The 16631-nt window shown below is 42.8% G+C and overlaps 1 protein-coding gene across 7 annotated transcripts in view; it reads right to left on the bottom strand.

The window, feature by feature from the left end:
* Positions 1-16631, bottom strand: part of ATP8A1 (ATPase phospholipid transporting 8A1) — a 267308-nt gene that overhangs the window by 27063 nt on the left and 223614 nt on the right. For all 7 annotated transcript variants that reach the window (XM_042841789.2, XM_005300615.5, XM_008170556.4 and 4 more), the window contains 2 exons: positions 8980-9036; positions 8303-8410 (listed from right to left, as the gene is read on the bottom strand). In XM_042841789.2, the coding sequence (XP_042697723.1) occupies positions 8303-8410; positions 8980-9036 (165 nt within the window). The remainder of the gene's footprint in view (positions 1-8302; positions 8411-8979; positions 9037-16631) is intronic.

Below are 16631 nucleotides of genomic sequence, written 5' to 3'. Positions count from 1 at the left end.
TATAGGAAACTTTAAAGGTAGAAGTTTATTGCAACAGATCTAGATTAATTACAGAAATATACCACAAATAAGTGACCACAAGATCAGGTATTTTTCCTCAATAGCTATAATATGGAATATAGAAAAACACAAATAGCTTTTCACCTGGCAGTACACTGTATTGTAGATTAAAAATGCTTTTTCAACTGACACTGTTACCATGATACAGGAAGCTTTTTGATGCAGGTGTTTAGAAGTGCCAAGTGCCAAATGAACTTGATGACCAGGTGCTCACTTGTCTACTTTCAGCTTGTAGATAATAGGACACAATAGCTACTATATGTACTGGGTGGAATTAGTCCGTAAGTTAGCATCAGACAGCGTATGAAGGTAGTCAAGCAGTTTTGTGCAGCATAAGGAAAAGAGTCCACTTGGCCCTGACTGCACCAGACCACAAATCTCTTCCAAGTGGAATTATAAATTCTTTGGATGGATGGCTTCCATGATTCCAGGAAGACATGAGTCACTTGCACAGCAACAACAGTCCTACAGATCTCTACCTTGTCAAGAGCTAAGCTGTCAGGGACAGAATGCCTAGGCTTGGATGCAGCAATGTTTCCTGGCTCTGAGTGATGATCCAAGGCAGACTCTCAGTATCTTATGAAGTCCATTAAAGTTGGGATGTCACCCCTCCAGATGGTAAGAAGTTTATAGGAGATTTTTATGTTGGTGGGAATTATGCCTATGGTGGGATACAGATAGTGAATGACAGATGCTGGAAGCGGAGACAGGAAAGTTTGGCTAAAAAGGATGTCCAGGTTATTCTGGGGTGCAATGAGTGGGAGCTAACATGGAGCTGTGGGTGAGATTCTGGGTGGGCAGTGAGTGTGGAAGGGAGTAAAGGAGTACGGAGGCAGTGAGTGGTGGAAAGGGGATAGGGGAATAACCATGGGGGCAATAAGTGGGAGTAGGGGAAAGGAGGGAATGGTCAACAAGGGAGCCTGGGGGGGGCAGTAAATGGAGATAGCTGATCTGAATAGGGTTAGAGAAGAAGGAGTGTGTGTGTGGATGCTGCCATAAGTAAACAAGCTGCTGGAAGCTGCATGAGATGAGCTGAATGTGGGTCTCTGGAAGGAACAAGTCAGAGTTCCATACAAATGGGAGAGGGAGGAGGTTATGATTGCTGGGGGAAGGGCAAAAGAGCAATTGGTGGGTTGGAGTTGCAAGTAGAAGGGAAGAGAAGGGAGGTGCTGGTGGCTCTGCAAGAGATGCAGTGACTGAGCGCTCAAGACAGTGTTGCTGGGAGGCAGACAACAGCATTGCCTTGAGAAGCTGCTGGTTCAGACAGCTAATAGGGAGGCTGTGGGAAGCCAACTCTCCCAACACCTCCTCATAACAACAGGCCTTTTTCTCCTACCCGCATTCCATGCTTATCTATGCTTCTGGGGTCAGCAACGTCAAGATGAAGGTTTGGGGGAAGCATGTATACTGTCTAAAATTAAAAAGTTGCAAATTATGAGAGATTACAAGAATTAGGCATCTTTTCTTTTTCCCTTTTTAGGTGGGACAAAGTGAAAATCCCAGGATATGTCTGGTTTCTCTGTAGTGGTGTCAAACAGATCATCTCCCTAATAAATCTAACCACAAGTGACTACAAAGAATTGTGTTTCCTTTCTGATAATTTAGAAAAAACACAATGCTGTCAGGCAAAATTTCAGGAAAATGATCTGTAAAGCAGATTGTCTAGTGTGGAAGTATTCATTCAGTACTTATGGACAACAAATACAGTGAAGCCCATTGAAAGGTTTATTGTTACTGCAGTTAAACATTATACTGTGTAATACAGATCACATTACAGACTGGAAAGTTACTGTGAGGTCACAGGAAATTTTGAAATGTTTCCCTCATTTTCTCTCATACATTATATGTCAAAGTTTCTTCATTTGAAATCGTAAGGTTTTCTGCTACTTCTATAATCCCTCATGGTAGAAAAGAGATCTTATGACAATTTCCTATGAGCATTTAATATTTCAAGCTCTACCATGTTAGAATCTGTGGCTAAGACTGAGAAAGATATAGTTGCTTTATTTACTAGAATAGACTCAAGAGGTGGAAAATGAAATATAATGTACTTAATCATAAAGGTTGAAAATAAAATAAAGCGCATAAAGAAGGCCAAAGATAAAGATGGTGAGGGCTTGAGGCGGGGGAAGCAAAGCCTTTTACCCACCAGTGTTGGCTATACCTAGCTATTCCTCCTGGCAACAATTTTACCTATACCAGGGACTAAATTCCTTCTAAGTTGCGTGGCTGCGCAGCTGCCTATTAAGCGCCGCTCAGGGCTGCGGCGGGGAGAGATGCTTCTCCCCAAGCACCAAACCTGCTGCTTTGCCCTTCCCCCGGCCCAGCCCTGGCCCGACCCTGCCATGGCCGGGGGACAGGTGCCCCTCCCCGGCCTCGACTCAGCCTGGCCTGGACCTGCTGTGGCCCGGGGAGAGGCGCCTATCCAATGGCCCCAGCCCAGGACCTGCTGCAGCCAGGGGAGAGGCGCCTCTTCCCCCAGCCCAGGTGCTGCTGCTGTGGGGAGAGAGAGCTGGGGGGGAGGAGCCTCACTGCACCCCAAACCCCTCATCCCCAGCCGCACCCCAGAGCCTGTCCCCCCCAGCCAGAGCCCTCACCCCCTGCACCCCAACCCTCTGCCCCAGTCCTGAGCCCCTCATCCCCGGCCCCACCCCAAAGCCCGCACCCCCAGCCAGAGCCCATATTGGTGCACATAACAAAATTCATTCCGCACATGGGTGGGAAAAATTAGGGGGGAAAATGTCAGGAACCACTTTTCATCCTGGATTCATAGGAAATAAGGATCACAAACCTAACCATTTTCAGCTCCAAGTACAAGGTACAGTTCTTTGATCTTGCCTTCTCTAATATAAACACACAGCAACATATATGTAATAAAAAACAAACCAAAACAATCCCCCCTACCAAAACACTTCACTGCACACACAATCCCCCCACCCCGCCCTGAGGAGAGGATGAGAAAAAGAACAAAACATTCTTACAGATGTTAGTCACATTGCTCAATGCACTACTGGAAGGCAATCCGATGCTATGATGATGAGTGCAAAACCTACATAGAAAAGACCAGTCCATTCCAAGAATTTTGGACTTTCCCATTGGAACTGTCTTCTACTGTGTGAACTTTTGAATGTTCTAGAGAACACAACAGTCTGTCAGCTGTCAAACCAAATACACACAGCAGTTATCATACACATCATAAAACACTTCAAAGAGTGGAAAAACTAAGTTTCTTAATATCTCATGTAAATGTCAAAATCCCACTGTGACGTTGTGCAGTCTATATGGTTTTATAAAAACTTGATAATAAGTCAATATAATGTAACTGAGATAGTTTTAGAGAAAATACGGTAATAAGTGAATGTAAGTAACTGGGATATGCCTCATGCAAAAGGTCTCTTGTAAGGTATCATTACAAAGCTTATAATCTACTGAGTGTGATCATCTGATTTGTATAAATGTACCACTCTTGTATCTAAAACTAGAAATATAAAATGTAACTCTGAGGGCCTATTGTAATTGTGTAAAGTGTGGACCATTAATGATGGTTTGGAATCTTGATGACTCCCATTGTCTGCAGATGGCTGTATTTACCTGTGAGTCTTCCTGTATATGTGTGTGCTGGCAAGTGAGTAATGAAGTCTTGCAGTGACATGTGATCATGTCACCTGAACTGGAATCCATCTTTAACCTGGTGCTTTTCCAGTGAGGGGGGGTGGAAACCCAGAGAGACAAAGAGTTCCCGCCTTATGCAAAAGATATATAAAGGGGGGGAAGAGAACAAAGAGGAGAGAAGCCATCATGAAGAATCCCCTAGCTACCACCTGAGCTGCAACAAGAGCTGTACCAGGGGAAAGAATTGTGCCCAGGCCTGGAAGGTGTCCAGTCTGAGAAAAACTTACTGAAACATCTCTGAGGGTGAGATTATCTGTATTTAGTTTGATTAGGCATAGATTTGCGCATTTTATTTTATTTTGCTTGGTGACTTACTTTGTTCTGTCTGTTACTACTTTGAACCACTTAAATCCTACTGTCTGTATTTAATAAAATCACTTTTTATTTAGTAATTTACTCAGAGTATGTATTAATACCTGGGGGAGCAAACAACTGTGCATATCTCTCTATCAGTGTTATAGAGGGCGAACAATTTATGAGTTTGCCCTGCATAAGCTTTATACAGGGCAAAACGGATTTATCTGGGTTTAGACCCCATTGGGAGTTGGGCATCTGAGTGCTAAAGACAAGCACGCTACTGCGAGCTGTTTTCAGGTAAACTTGCAGCTTTGGGACAAGTGATTCAGACCCTGGGTCTGTGTCTGGAGCCAGACGGGAGTGTCTGGCTCAGCAAGACAGGGTGCTGGAGTCCTGAGCTGGCAGGGAAAACAGAAGCAGGGGTAGTCTTTGCACATCGGGTGGCAGCTCCCAAGGGGGTTTCTGTGATCCAACCCGTCACAGTAGCTGTCAAACCAAATACACACAGCAGTTATCATACACATCATAAAACACTTCAAAGAGTGGAAAAACTAAGTTTCTTAATATCTCATGTAAATGTCAAAATCCCACAAACTAAGATATAATATGAGGTCTTAATTGGTTGTCATAGTTAGCATATTAACTCACAAGAAGTTTTAAGTGTTAAGGTTAGTTGCCCCTTGTACCTGCTAAAGACCAGCCATTAAAATGGACTCTTTACTTACCTTGTAATTTGGCTTTTTCTGAATATATCCCCAGGCAGGATTCCCAGTTCTAGTGTGAGGCACACAGAACAACTATAACTCTAAACATATTTTGTAAAGCTGGTTGAAAATTTGAAAATTCAAATTTTTTTGGTGAAAAATCAAAGAACACATTTTTCACAATTCCCCATCCTATCCCTCCAATTTTCAACCAGCTCTAGTGTTTTGGTTCCTGGGATAAGTGTCAGCAGGTAGGAGACCAAGCCTCCGCTTCTTCATAATTGGTGGTCATATGATACCTTGGTGTTAAACTGCTACCCTAAGAACCTTTTACTAAGTCCCATATGATCATTACCAGTGAAAGAACTTTGGCTGAAGCTGCACCTCTTCAGCAGGATGAGAGAAGAATACTGGCAGGATAATAGGCTCATTAAAGTGGAACTCTGTCATCACCTTGGAAACTAATTTTAGGATGAGTCTGCAGCACCACTTTCTCCTTGTAAAACTTGGTATATGGTGAATCAGACTGAAGCCAAATCACTCTACAGACTGAAGTCTCTGCCACTAGAAAAATGACTTTCCATGTTCAATAAAACTTGAGCTTCATAGGTACTCAGTCACTCAAAAGCAGTATTCATCAGCTTTGTAAGGAGTACAGCTGGTAAAACTCATTTAGAAATTCAAATTTTCTAAAAAAGAAGTGACCATTTTCATAAAAATTTTTGTGAAAATCACATCCTTATTTTTTGACTAGCTCAAGCCCCCACGCAAAACAGAGGACAAGAGACTGTGGAAACATCGATCTGCCTTTGACTAATTCATGAAATAGCTGCCAAATGTATGTTGATTAAGTTAATCTTTATGCTGGACTCAGACAGGTGAAGAAAGATGTCAGGCAGTATTTGTGCGGGCAAGCAAATAGACATACTTTTTCGTTTGCACTGCACCACAATCTTGTCCCCCAACTACAAGTACAGTATTTTTGTCACTGACTGACTGAAAGACAAGAGCAGGGGAAGGAATAAGCTTCACCATCATGGTTGCCACCCACACCAGCTTCACCCTCATCCTGAAAGAAGAAAGATGTTCTGACCAGACCAGGCTAAGAGCAGGAGCCAGATGATATTACTATCTCCACTGGCTCTGGATAAATCCTGAATACCATCTTGGATGTAGGACTTTCTAATACTCTCACCCATTGTGTGTCCTTTTCTTTCCCCACCTTATGATTTCTCGTTCCTATCTGTCTCTCCCTTTTTCTTCTGTCTAATAAAGATATCTTAAGGCTTTGTTGGCCAAGACTGTATATTCTCCAATAATGCTGTAAGTCTGTGACCAAAAAGAGGCCTCTAAATTCTATGTGCTAAATAGCCCAATGCCAATACAAGTTTGCCTGGTTTCTGAGTGACTGATAAGACCAGGTGCTGTGCCTGAATTCCTCCAGCAGCTGAAACTGCAAGTGAGAGTTAACATCAGAGACAGAAGCTGCATTTTCTATCTTTGCTTTCCTTTTTTCTTCCCCTTTTTGTGTGTGTTTATTTTGTTTTGTCTTCTAGGAAAAGGGATCAGACTTTAACAACAGCAACATCATCAGCTCCAGCCCATCTTAACTAACTTCTTCTCTTTCCCCCTCAAAAGTATAGTTATTACCATCTAAGAGACTGTCAAACATGCCTTTTTTTCCTTCTAAAGACTCTGTCCAGCAAAAGGGAAAGGGAGTAAGGGATGATGTTGAAATGAAAGCCTTACTTAATACTTTAAACATTTCAAAAGCTTTAACTGTTTTTTTCCTCCCCTATCCATCTTTAATAAAGGGTTAATATTTTTAATTATGTGTTTGCCATAGCACTAAGTAGGCTGAGGTCTCTGTATACCAAACCCCAAAACTTGTTTAAATTTTTTAAATTTTGGATAGTTTCAGAGTCCTGTTAACACCTTTAACTCTTTGGGTCCACACAGTCCATCTAAATTAATACAACAGTGCCATGATTTTGATCTGCGCCCACACTGTCAGCTGGATGGGACTGGCTTTGGCCATAGACAACAAGTTGAGAAATCCGATGGATGACTTCCTAAAATGAAAACTTTACTTATGAGCAGTTCAGGAATCTAGCATTTAGCTGGTACAAATTTCCTAAGCTCGTAGAAAAGCAATGTGTGGACTTAGGAACACTGCAGGTTTTGTGATGTATATACAAACTGATTTTAATAACAAAATAATTACCTTATTAATCCCACTCTAAACAAGCAAAAGAACCATGTTTCATTACAACAAATTAAATAAAATAAATGTGGGTTTGTAGATCAAGCGGCTTTGGAATTATTATGAGCCAAAAAGTTTGGAACATTTTTCAGTAGGGATAGCACTTCTGTTTTTGGAAACCTATCTCCCAAATGCTTCATCTGCCTCAACATTTTGCATCATCCAAAATTTTCTCTCAATCTTTCCAGAAAATAAAAATTTTACCCTGGCATAGTGTGACCAGATATCCCGATTTTATAGGGACAGTCCTGATATTGGGGCTTTGTCTTATATAGGCACTTATTACTCCTGCCCCTATTTTTCACACTTGCTATCTGGTCACCCTACCCTGGCATAACACTGGACTTGTGGAATTAGTAGTAGGGATATCCAAAATGCACAGCTGTGTGATAAATTACACTTCCTTGAGAAAAAGTTCATGCTCATAGTGGTACTAGCCTCTCCAAAGGAGATTGACACAGAAAAAGCATGTTTCACTCTTTGCAGAGGAGTGAAATGGCCACATACTTTTTGTGCTCCCAGCCTACAATACCCCCTTGAGTTGGTGACCTGTCCCAGCTGCTCTTAGGCGGAGGTGCGGCAGGCAGTTCTGTGCGCTGCCTCCGCTTGCAGGCGCCACCACCACAACTCTCATTGGCCATGGTTCCCGGCCAATGGGAGCTGCACAGCTAGTGCTCGGGATGGGTTGGGGAAGTGTGCAGAACCGCCTGCCTGAGGTGAGCGTCCCCCGGATCTGGCATCCCAAGCCCCAATTCCCTGCCCCAGGCCCCTGCCCGCACCCAATTTCCCTCCCAGAGCCTGCACCCCACATCCCCTTCCACGCCCCAACCGCCAGCCCCGCACCCCTCCTGAACCCAAACTCCCTCCCTCTCAGTTAATTGGCATTTTTCACTTACCAGCACCCCCTATGCTCCCAACATGCTGGATAAAACAGCCTTTACTGTACTATCAATCTTACAACTAGGTTAGGTATTGGTCTCCCACTTTGCTGTGTGATGTAGTCACATAGAGAACCCTTTTCTGCTGCTGTTGAACTAATTTTTATAAGAGTGTACAAATCTATGTTCCTTTAACAAGACAATAATAACAGAGCAATTAGACGCAGATAAATCTATAGATATGTGAGAAGCCTGCCCAATACACTATGTCAGTGTTCAAAAATTCTCTCAAATATTGGGAAAAATCCTCACAATTTTCTCCTGTCCCTGCGGCAAACAGTGCAATCCAATAAAGATCAAACCCTAAATGAGCATTTCAACCACATTTTATGCAGAGATTTGGAGATTAGTTAAAAGACACACATTACCTCCCCAGACATGTCAGGTGCAATGGGAATGACAGGCCACAAGGATGAGTAGACTCCAAAAAACACTATCCAAAGTGCAATGCTTCCCCATATTGCTATATGGCTAAACTGAAAAACAGAATAATCAAAACATATTTAATATTTTTTCAGTCCCTACAATGAGTTCAGTGCTATACAGAACACTCTAAGAAAGATGGTCTTTTTCCTTGGAAGTTTACAGTGCAATTCTGACAAATGGGATTTTCAAAAATGCCCAGCATTGGCCCAACTCTGTGCCTGCTAAGCAAATGGTAAAACTACTACTGTCCCTTTAGTTGTAGCAAGATAATACTTATTTTCAAAAGTAAATTAAAAACATTCCCATATAGCTTAGTGAGAACATCCAACTTGTGCTTTACTGCATAACCATGTGATATTATTTTAATCCTTGTCCTAAGTCCCTCCTCTTCATTGCTTTTCATTTTTTTTGACCCACAATATTTTATCATTTCAGAGTATATATAAAATCTTTGAGGCATACACTGTATCTTTACTTGATACTGTAAAGTGCATAGCATAATTTGAGTGATAAATGTAATAATGATTAGTGGCAATTAATAATAATGTAATAAGGAAATTTAATCTATCACATATTTCTATTGTGTACTTGAGAGCATGAATAATAAGCATTTTCTTACCAAGGTCCAATATGAAGTCTCTAATCCAGCTTTTAAACACACTGTTATCACCACAAACTATTAAAAAAGGAGAGAAATCTGTTATTTTTCTTTAATAAGTCTGATTGTTTTCAGACTATTAATGGAACACAGGAATTCAAAATAAAAGGACCCACAAAGGGCTTATGTTTAACATTTAATGGTAATGCACATGAAAAAAATCATGTGCATTATTATACAGTTTATGACCCATTAAATAGCAATCATGCATACGGTATCTTAAAACCTATAAAACATGACTTTCATTCCTTTTTTATATTATTACTATTTCATTCATTATTTCATGTTTTTTTAATTGTTCTTAAAAACATGAAATAATGAATGAATGAATGATTAAAATTATTCAGGTGTATGCTCCCACGCAGCAAGTGGAAGACGAAGAAATGGAACATTTCTATGAAGAGCTGGAGGAGGCAATGCAGAAAAGATCCATCTACACAATCATACAAGAGGACTTCAGTGCAATAATAGGTGGAAAGGAGTGTGAGAATGAAAAGTACATGGGAAAATTCAGTAAAGATGTAAGAAATGATCATGGAGCACGTTTGGTTGCTTTTGGAGAGGCAAACCAGCTCCACATAATGAACACGATATTTCAAAAAGAACAACGTCGGCAGTGGACATGGAAAAGCCCATATGGAGTCACACTGAATCAGATTGATTATGTATTGACAGATACCAGAAGAATCTTCAACGATGTAGTGACAATAGGAGAACGAATCATTTGGACGGGCTCAGACCATTGTATTTTGCGCTCAAAACTATGAGTTGACAATGCCTACGAAGACCGAGTCAAGAGAAGCTAGAAACTAAAGCAAAAATGGCACTTCATTCATTTCCTGTGCAAATGCCTCTTTGTTGAAATGGACCTCGAGTATAAGGTCAACAAGGACATCAATGAGAACTACGAAGAGTTTATCTTGCAGATAATCTCAGCAGCTAAGAAAGCAAAGGCATTGAAAATGCTGGGATGCAAGCAGAGGATCAGCGAGGAAACTATGAATCAGATGGCAAGAAGGGCACACATGAAATTAGAAGGAAAAATGGGCAAAGAATACAGAACACTATGTAAAGAAATTCGCATGAAGATCAAAGAAGACTACGAAGACTTCAGAAAGAAGAAATTGAGAAAGGAGGCTGAAAAGAATGAGAGTCTGAAAAAGGTAGGAAGAGCTGTTAGACCGAAAAAGGTTATCCCAGCAGCTCTGAAAGGACAATGGAAAGGAGCAAGATGAATGAAATATGTACAAAATTCTACAATGATCTCTACTCCTTGCATGTCAATGTACAGCATACACTGTCAAGACAGCAGGCTATAGAAGAAGTTCCCGACGTTATGTGGAAGAAATTGAATACGCAGTTCGTTATATAAAGAGGTGGACGAGCCCGGAGTGGACGATATTTGGCCGGAATATCTCAAAGCACGGGAAGATACTCTTTTCAAAGCATTGGCACAATGGTTCACCATCTACATCAATAGCAAGCATGTTCCAGATGCCTGGAAGAAATCAAAAACAGTACTATTGATGAAGAAAGGTGAACCAGAAGAAGTGAGCAACTACCATCCGATCACACTCCTCTCACAAGCGTATAAACTCTTCATCCGCGTCATACTCTATTGGATTAAGAAGGATCTTGAAATGTACAAAAGCAGAGAACAAGCTGGCTTCCACTCAAGGTATTCAACAATTGACCACATCCCCTCAGTTCGGCAGCTGAACAGAGACAACTCATTCGAAGGGGAATGCAGTAGGAGGAAAAATGCAGGGTGGGCAAGTTTCAACAAAATAAAGATGTCTCTGATGGATGATGAATTACCCATGAAGAAAAGGAAGGAACTGTTTAACTCCACTGTTCTGCCAGCAATGATATACAGAGCGGAAATCTGGATAACGATGAAAGCAGAGGAACAAAAATTTGCTGTCACCCAGAGAGCAATGGAAAGGCGAATGTGTAAGATATCACTCTGTGATCATATACTGAATGAGGAGACCAGAAGGTGTACAGAGGTGACTGATGTGGTGCAGGTGATGAACGATGCAAAGCGGTGATGGGTGGGTCATGTAGTCCGCAGGCAAAACAATAGGTGGACAACCCGCATCAGTGACTGGATCCCCAGAGACCACAAGTGACCACTGGGCAGACTGAAAATGCACTGGGCTGATCCCATGACAAAACTCTTTGGCCAGAAATGGAAAGAACGTGCTCACAACAAAACAGAATTGTGTGGCATCAACTTGTGTTCATGGAGGGATGGACGAGGACAAGCCGGACAAAGGTGATTTCATGTTTTTATAATTGGTATAACCAACCTGTTCAATTCAGAACCTTTAATATATGTACTTACAATTTTTAATTTAGATTTCCCTTGTGATCTTTAACCTAAAAAACTTTGAACTTCATTGCACCCAGTAGGCTAATGAGATCCTGTTATCTCTGTTGCTCATTTAGGATCTGATGCAAAGCCCACTGAAGTCAAAGGGAATCTTTTCCATTTACTTCAATGGGCTTTGAAACAGCCCCTCATGTTAATGGAGTCTGCTCCAAAAACATGTTGTGTAGACTTTTTAGCACCACAGAAGTCAAGTTAATTTAAGAATATGTTTAAAAGTTGTGGAGGTGGGTTTTTTTGCCTGCCTGGATAGGAATATAAGATCCCATTTGAAATTACCACAGATATTGATGTAGCCAGGAAAGTTAGTTTATTAAACAAGTAATAGTAATGATTGCCACCCATTGGAACTGTTGAACTTTATTTTTCCGAGACACTTCTTTAGTTTCAGAAATCCTAGGACTTTTTTGGAATAAAGAAAAGTTCCCTGGAAACTTGGTAAAAGGAATCAAGTTTTCTGTTAACCAAAGGAACAGCTGCTACATGGTACTGTAATCCACTGGTAAGTGTGTGTTATAGGTCTCCTTCTGTGACCGATCGGCAAAGCATATGGGTCTGTTACAGGTCCAGCTAGAGAGCCTTCACTCCAGCTGTGACAGCTCTTGCTTTTTGCTCTGGAGGCCCCCAGTTCATTTCCCACTGGATCAGCCAAGACAGCAGCTGTCACAGTTACACAACTCCAATAGCAAAAAGATTTCGCTATTTGACCTTGACAGAAGTTAAGGACTATGATGTTGCATTTGAGGCTTGATTAGTTAAGGAGGTGGAATATAGGCATCCCTTGGAGTACCTAGGTTCTTCTGTTGATGATATTCCGGCTGTCAGACCCAGGAATAAGATGTTGCCAGCCCAGTGCCATATATGCATCAGCTGGGGCACTGCTCTGAATAGGGAATCCCTGATACCCTCTTTGGGTTCATTCTCTGATGGCAGGGGAAGAGGGATCTCTGCTTGATGCTGGTGAGGAGTAATATGTTGACAATGGGGAGGAGGCATATATCTTCTTATTGAACGATTATCCCAAGGGATGGAACTGGGCTGGTACCAGCTCCAGAGCTGGGCAACTGTTCAATACTGGGAAGGTCTCCTGGGTGTATGGATGCCTCTGCAGAATATTTGAGGCCCTTGCTTTGCTCCATCATGGGCACTGGTAGGAGGATCTGTGCTGGTTGTCTTAACTGCTTAACAGATTTTGCCCTTAGATTGGTGTTCTGTGTTCTCTCTCCAGAAGCTCCCCTCAGTCTAGGAGCTATGCTTATGCTCAGACTGGCTATGTGAGTCTCTATCCCATTTACGAATGGTTTCAGGTGCTGGCTTTGCTGCATGAGCTGATTCGGGCAGTTGGTACAGAAGCCTGAATTGTCAGTGCCAGAACTACTAGTGATGTGGCTGTTGATGCTGAGATAATTGGTGCCAAAGCAGTCATCAGCACTGACTCCGCCAGTATCCTCTTTACCTTCTTTTCACTGCTCTCAGAGTACAGAGAGAGTTTGAGGGAGTGCTGGTCAATGCTGGTTTATCTGGTCTCACTCTAGTCCTAACTGTTGCCGTTGGGTCCAAAGTGAACCACATGAATTGCTCTAGTAGATGTATGTTGAGCTGCACATCCCTAGACTTGTGTGTCCAGGCTGAGAAGGACTAGCACACCAAGCTCTTATCTGGGATGTGGCTCTCCCTTAGTGTTCCTGTTCAGTCTCCCACAATTCTGCATGTGTGGGCTGCTTTCCTTACTCCATAGCTCACCGGAGATTGATCACTGTTTCACCATTGCATGCTCTGGCCATGCCCACTCTGCTCCCACTTGCTGCAAGCTTTTCCAAAGCTGTAAAACTTGTGTAAAATCACTAACAAATACTCCAGAGGTTATGAAATAACTATGTACATTAGACCAAGAAAGCCGGTCATATGGTAATGGTGTCACTTAGTATCTGAACTTTGGCTCATGAGCCATATAGGGTTGGCAGAATTGTGGGAGATGCTGCTAGCACAAAGGAAATTATTGGTAAGAAATTTTCCATTCTGCAGCCCAGTGTGTCCTACAATTATGGACATCTGGGAAGTAGCAAGAAGTGAACAGATATAGGGAGAGTTATGAAAAAAGTTCGATAGGAAAGGAAACAAGGAAGTACCCCCCTCTTTGCTCAGAAGACTTATTTCTGGGCCACCAGATGCAGCACCTTCCTGCCAAAGGAGACCTCTGCTGAAGACAGAAAATCCATCTTATAGTGCTTAATAAACGTGTTAGCTGTAGATCAAGATGCTGCTTTGCAAATTTCTGATGTTGACAAACTTGCTTATTCAGCTCATAAGTTTGCAAGGGATGTCATGGAGTTTGCCTTGATTCCTTCTGGACCATGAACCTCTGATGATTTGTAGGCTATGACAATACATCATCTAATCCAGATAGCAGTGAAGGACTTGGAAGGTCCGAGTTCCTGACATTTTGGATGGAAGGACACAGAGGGCCTGATCTTGTTGATTCTGTACACTTGAGATATATTTTCAATACTCTTCTGACATCTAAGTTGTGCCAAATCTTTTCAGTCGGAAAATGTGGTTTTTGGACTGAATGAAGGAAGCACAACCTCTTGAGAAGTGTGGATGGAGGAATCTACCTTAGGAAGAAAGGATTCTGGTGTCCTGAGCACTACCTTGTCCTTGTGGAACACACACTAAGGCTGCTGTATAGATAAAGCTGCCAGGTCTGACAGCTATTGAGAAACAAATCTTAATAGATAAATAAAATGCCAACACTGAAGTCAAAGGCTCTAAGAGATAGCTTATCCAGGCCCTCAGATTATAGATTATATTTTGGAAAGAGTGGCCTGACCGCTGGTCTGACTAATCAGACTGCTCAAAGGAATCTGGCTACCTGTACATTGTCTGCCATTGTCTGCAGGACCCTGCAAATAGCACAGTAGTAAAGAGCAGACACCTGATGTGCAATGGTACTGGGCTGAAAGGCTCTGTCTATGCCTTCGTGGAGAAAGTCCAGAATGATTGGAATCCCTGGATTTCTGGGATTTGCATTGTGCTTTGGCACTAGTTGTTGAATCTGGACCACACAGAAGAGCACACTTTTAGTGTCCATAACTTTCATAGACAAAAGTATGGTCTTAATAAGTCTGGACAACAGACTGAGACCTTCTAGTGCTTCCATCTGAACAGCCAGGCTGATAGTTGAAGCCGGTTCAGATCAGGATGAAGAATAGGACTTTGCAAGAGAATGTCTGATCTTCACAGAAGTTAGAGTGGAGGCTCCAGGTTCAGATCTATCTCATCTGAGAGTCAAAATCTTCTTGGTTAATGAGTTATCAGAATTATAGTAATCTATTCTTGTTTTACTTTCTGGATCACCTTCCCCAGTAGCGGAAAGGGTGGAAACACTGAAGTAGGCCCTGCAGCCAACTGTGTGATAAGAAAAGCTCCATGTTTGTCACGGAAGTCACGGATTCCGTGACTTTCCGTGACCTCCGTGACTTTTGCAGCAGCCCATGCCCCATGTGTGTGGGGGATCAGGACTGGGGATTGAGGTGCGGGGCAGTGCTTACCTGGGGGGGCTCTCCGGAAGGGCGACAGGAAATCCCCTCCCTCAGCTCCTAACTCCAAGTACTGCCTTCGCCCATAGGCACTGCCCCCACAGCTCCCATTGGCCGCAGATCCCAGCCAATGGGAGCTGCAGAACCAGGGTTTGGGGCGGAGTGGAGGCAGCATGTGGAGCTAGTAGCTGGAGATCGCCGCTTCCCAGGAGCCAGGTAGGGAACCTGACCCCAGCCCTGCCAACCGCCCCGCACAGCATCTGTGGCGGCCCCCTGGTGGCGACCCTCCTTCACCCCCCCTTTGGGGGCCCCCCGCCCGAGCTGCCTCCCTGCAGTTTTAGTCGGGGTATATAGTAAAAGTCATGGACAGGTCATGGGCTGTGAATTTTTATTTACTGCCCGTTACCTGTCCATTACTTTTACTAAAAATACCCGTAACTAAAACATAATAGCTTAGTGATAAGGCATCTGTCCCCAAAAATCTGGGGTCTACCTTCCTTGTGAAGTATTTTGGCATCTTTGTGTTCATATGATTTGCAAACAGGTCAGTCAAAGGTAGGTTGAACATCCAAAAAATGAGACTGAAAAACGCCTGATTCAGGCACCACTCAGAGTTGTTGACCCTGAACCAGTCAGACCCTATTTTATGTAGATCACTCTGAGGGAAAGGAGAAACTGCTCCATCCACCTTATTATTTCCACTTGTAGTGCCAGATTCCTTCTTTCCCCTTCATTGTTTAAATATGCAACCATAAAATTTTACTGTCTGATTGAACTAGGACATGGTTCCCTGCTAGGATGGACTGGAACAGTTGCAGAGCCAGTTTGACTGGTCTGAGCTCTACAAGGTTTATGCTGTGAGTCTTTTCCTCTGGGTTCCAGAGATCCTGGGTTGATCTGATCTCCAAATGAGCTCCCCAGCCCCTTAGGCAGGCATCAGTTGTGAGAGCTAGAGGATCTGGAAGGCAGATGGGCATGCCTTTGCAGACATTGTTGTGGGCTGATCACCATTGTGGGGAGTTGAACATGTGTGTCATAACTCATACTTGATCTTTCATCTGTTCTGGGAAGTGGTCCCACACTTTTGGGATGAAGACTTGAAGATGTCTGCTGGGTGACTGACCCATGGAATGATTTTTACACATGACACCAGGAGGCCTAGTATTTGGAAACACAGTGCTATGTTAGGCCTTTTGCGGCTCCAGAGCAGGATGATAAACTCCTAGATTTTCTATAATCTTTCTAATGATGGGTAGAACTTTGCTAGGATGATATCTAACTCCTCTCTCAGGTGGGTTATTCTGGTGGATGGAATCAAGGAACTTCTCTTGACATTGATGATGAAGCCGTGCTCCTGTAGAAGATTCAGCATCTGAGGCGTGGCTCTGTGCGCTGCTGGTTGCAATGGAGCTCTGATCAGGATGTTTGTATAGGAAGGAGTACAGGAAAGTTCCCTTTAACCTGAGTCTGGCTATAATCACCAACACCATCTTTCTAAAAACCCTGGAGGCCATGGACAGGCTGAACAGGAGTGTTCGGTACTGATAATGTCTCCTGCGGTAGGTGAACCTCAGAAGTCTGTGGTGGCACAATTTGATGGGGATATGGAGATATGTGTCTTCTAGATGCACTGAGGTCAAGTATTCCTCCAAGGACAGGGATGACACCATAGAGGCCAGCGT

Source organism: Chrysemys picta, chromosome 5 (genome assembly GCF_011386835.1).
Source record: "Chrysemys picta bellii isolate R12L10 chromosome 5, ASM1138683v2, whole genome shotgun sequence".
Lineage (NCBI taxonomy): Eukaryota > Metazoa > Chordata > Testudines > Emydidae > Chrysemys > Chrysemys picta.
This window is presented reverse-complemented; position numbering and strand designations above follow the sequence as displayed.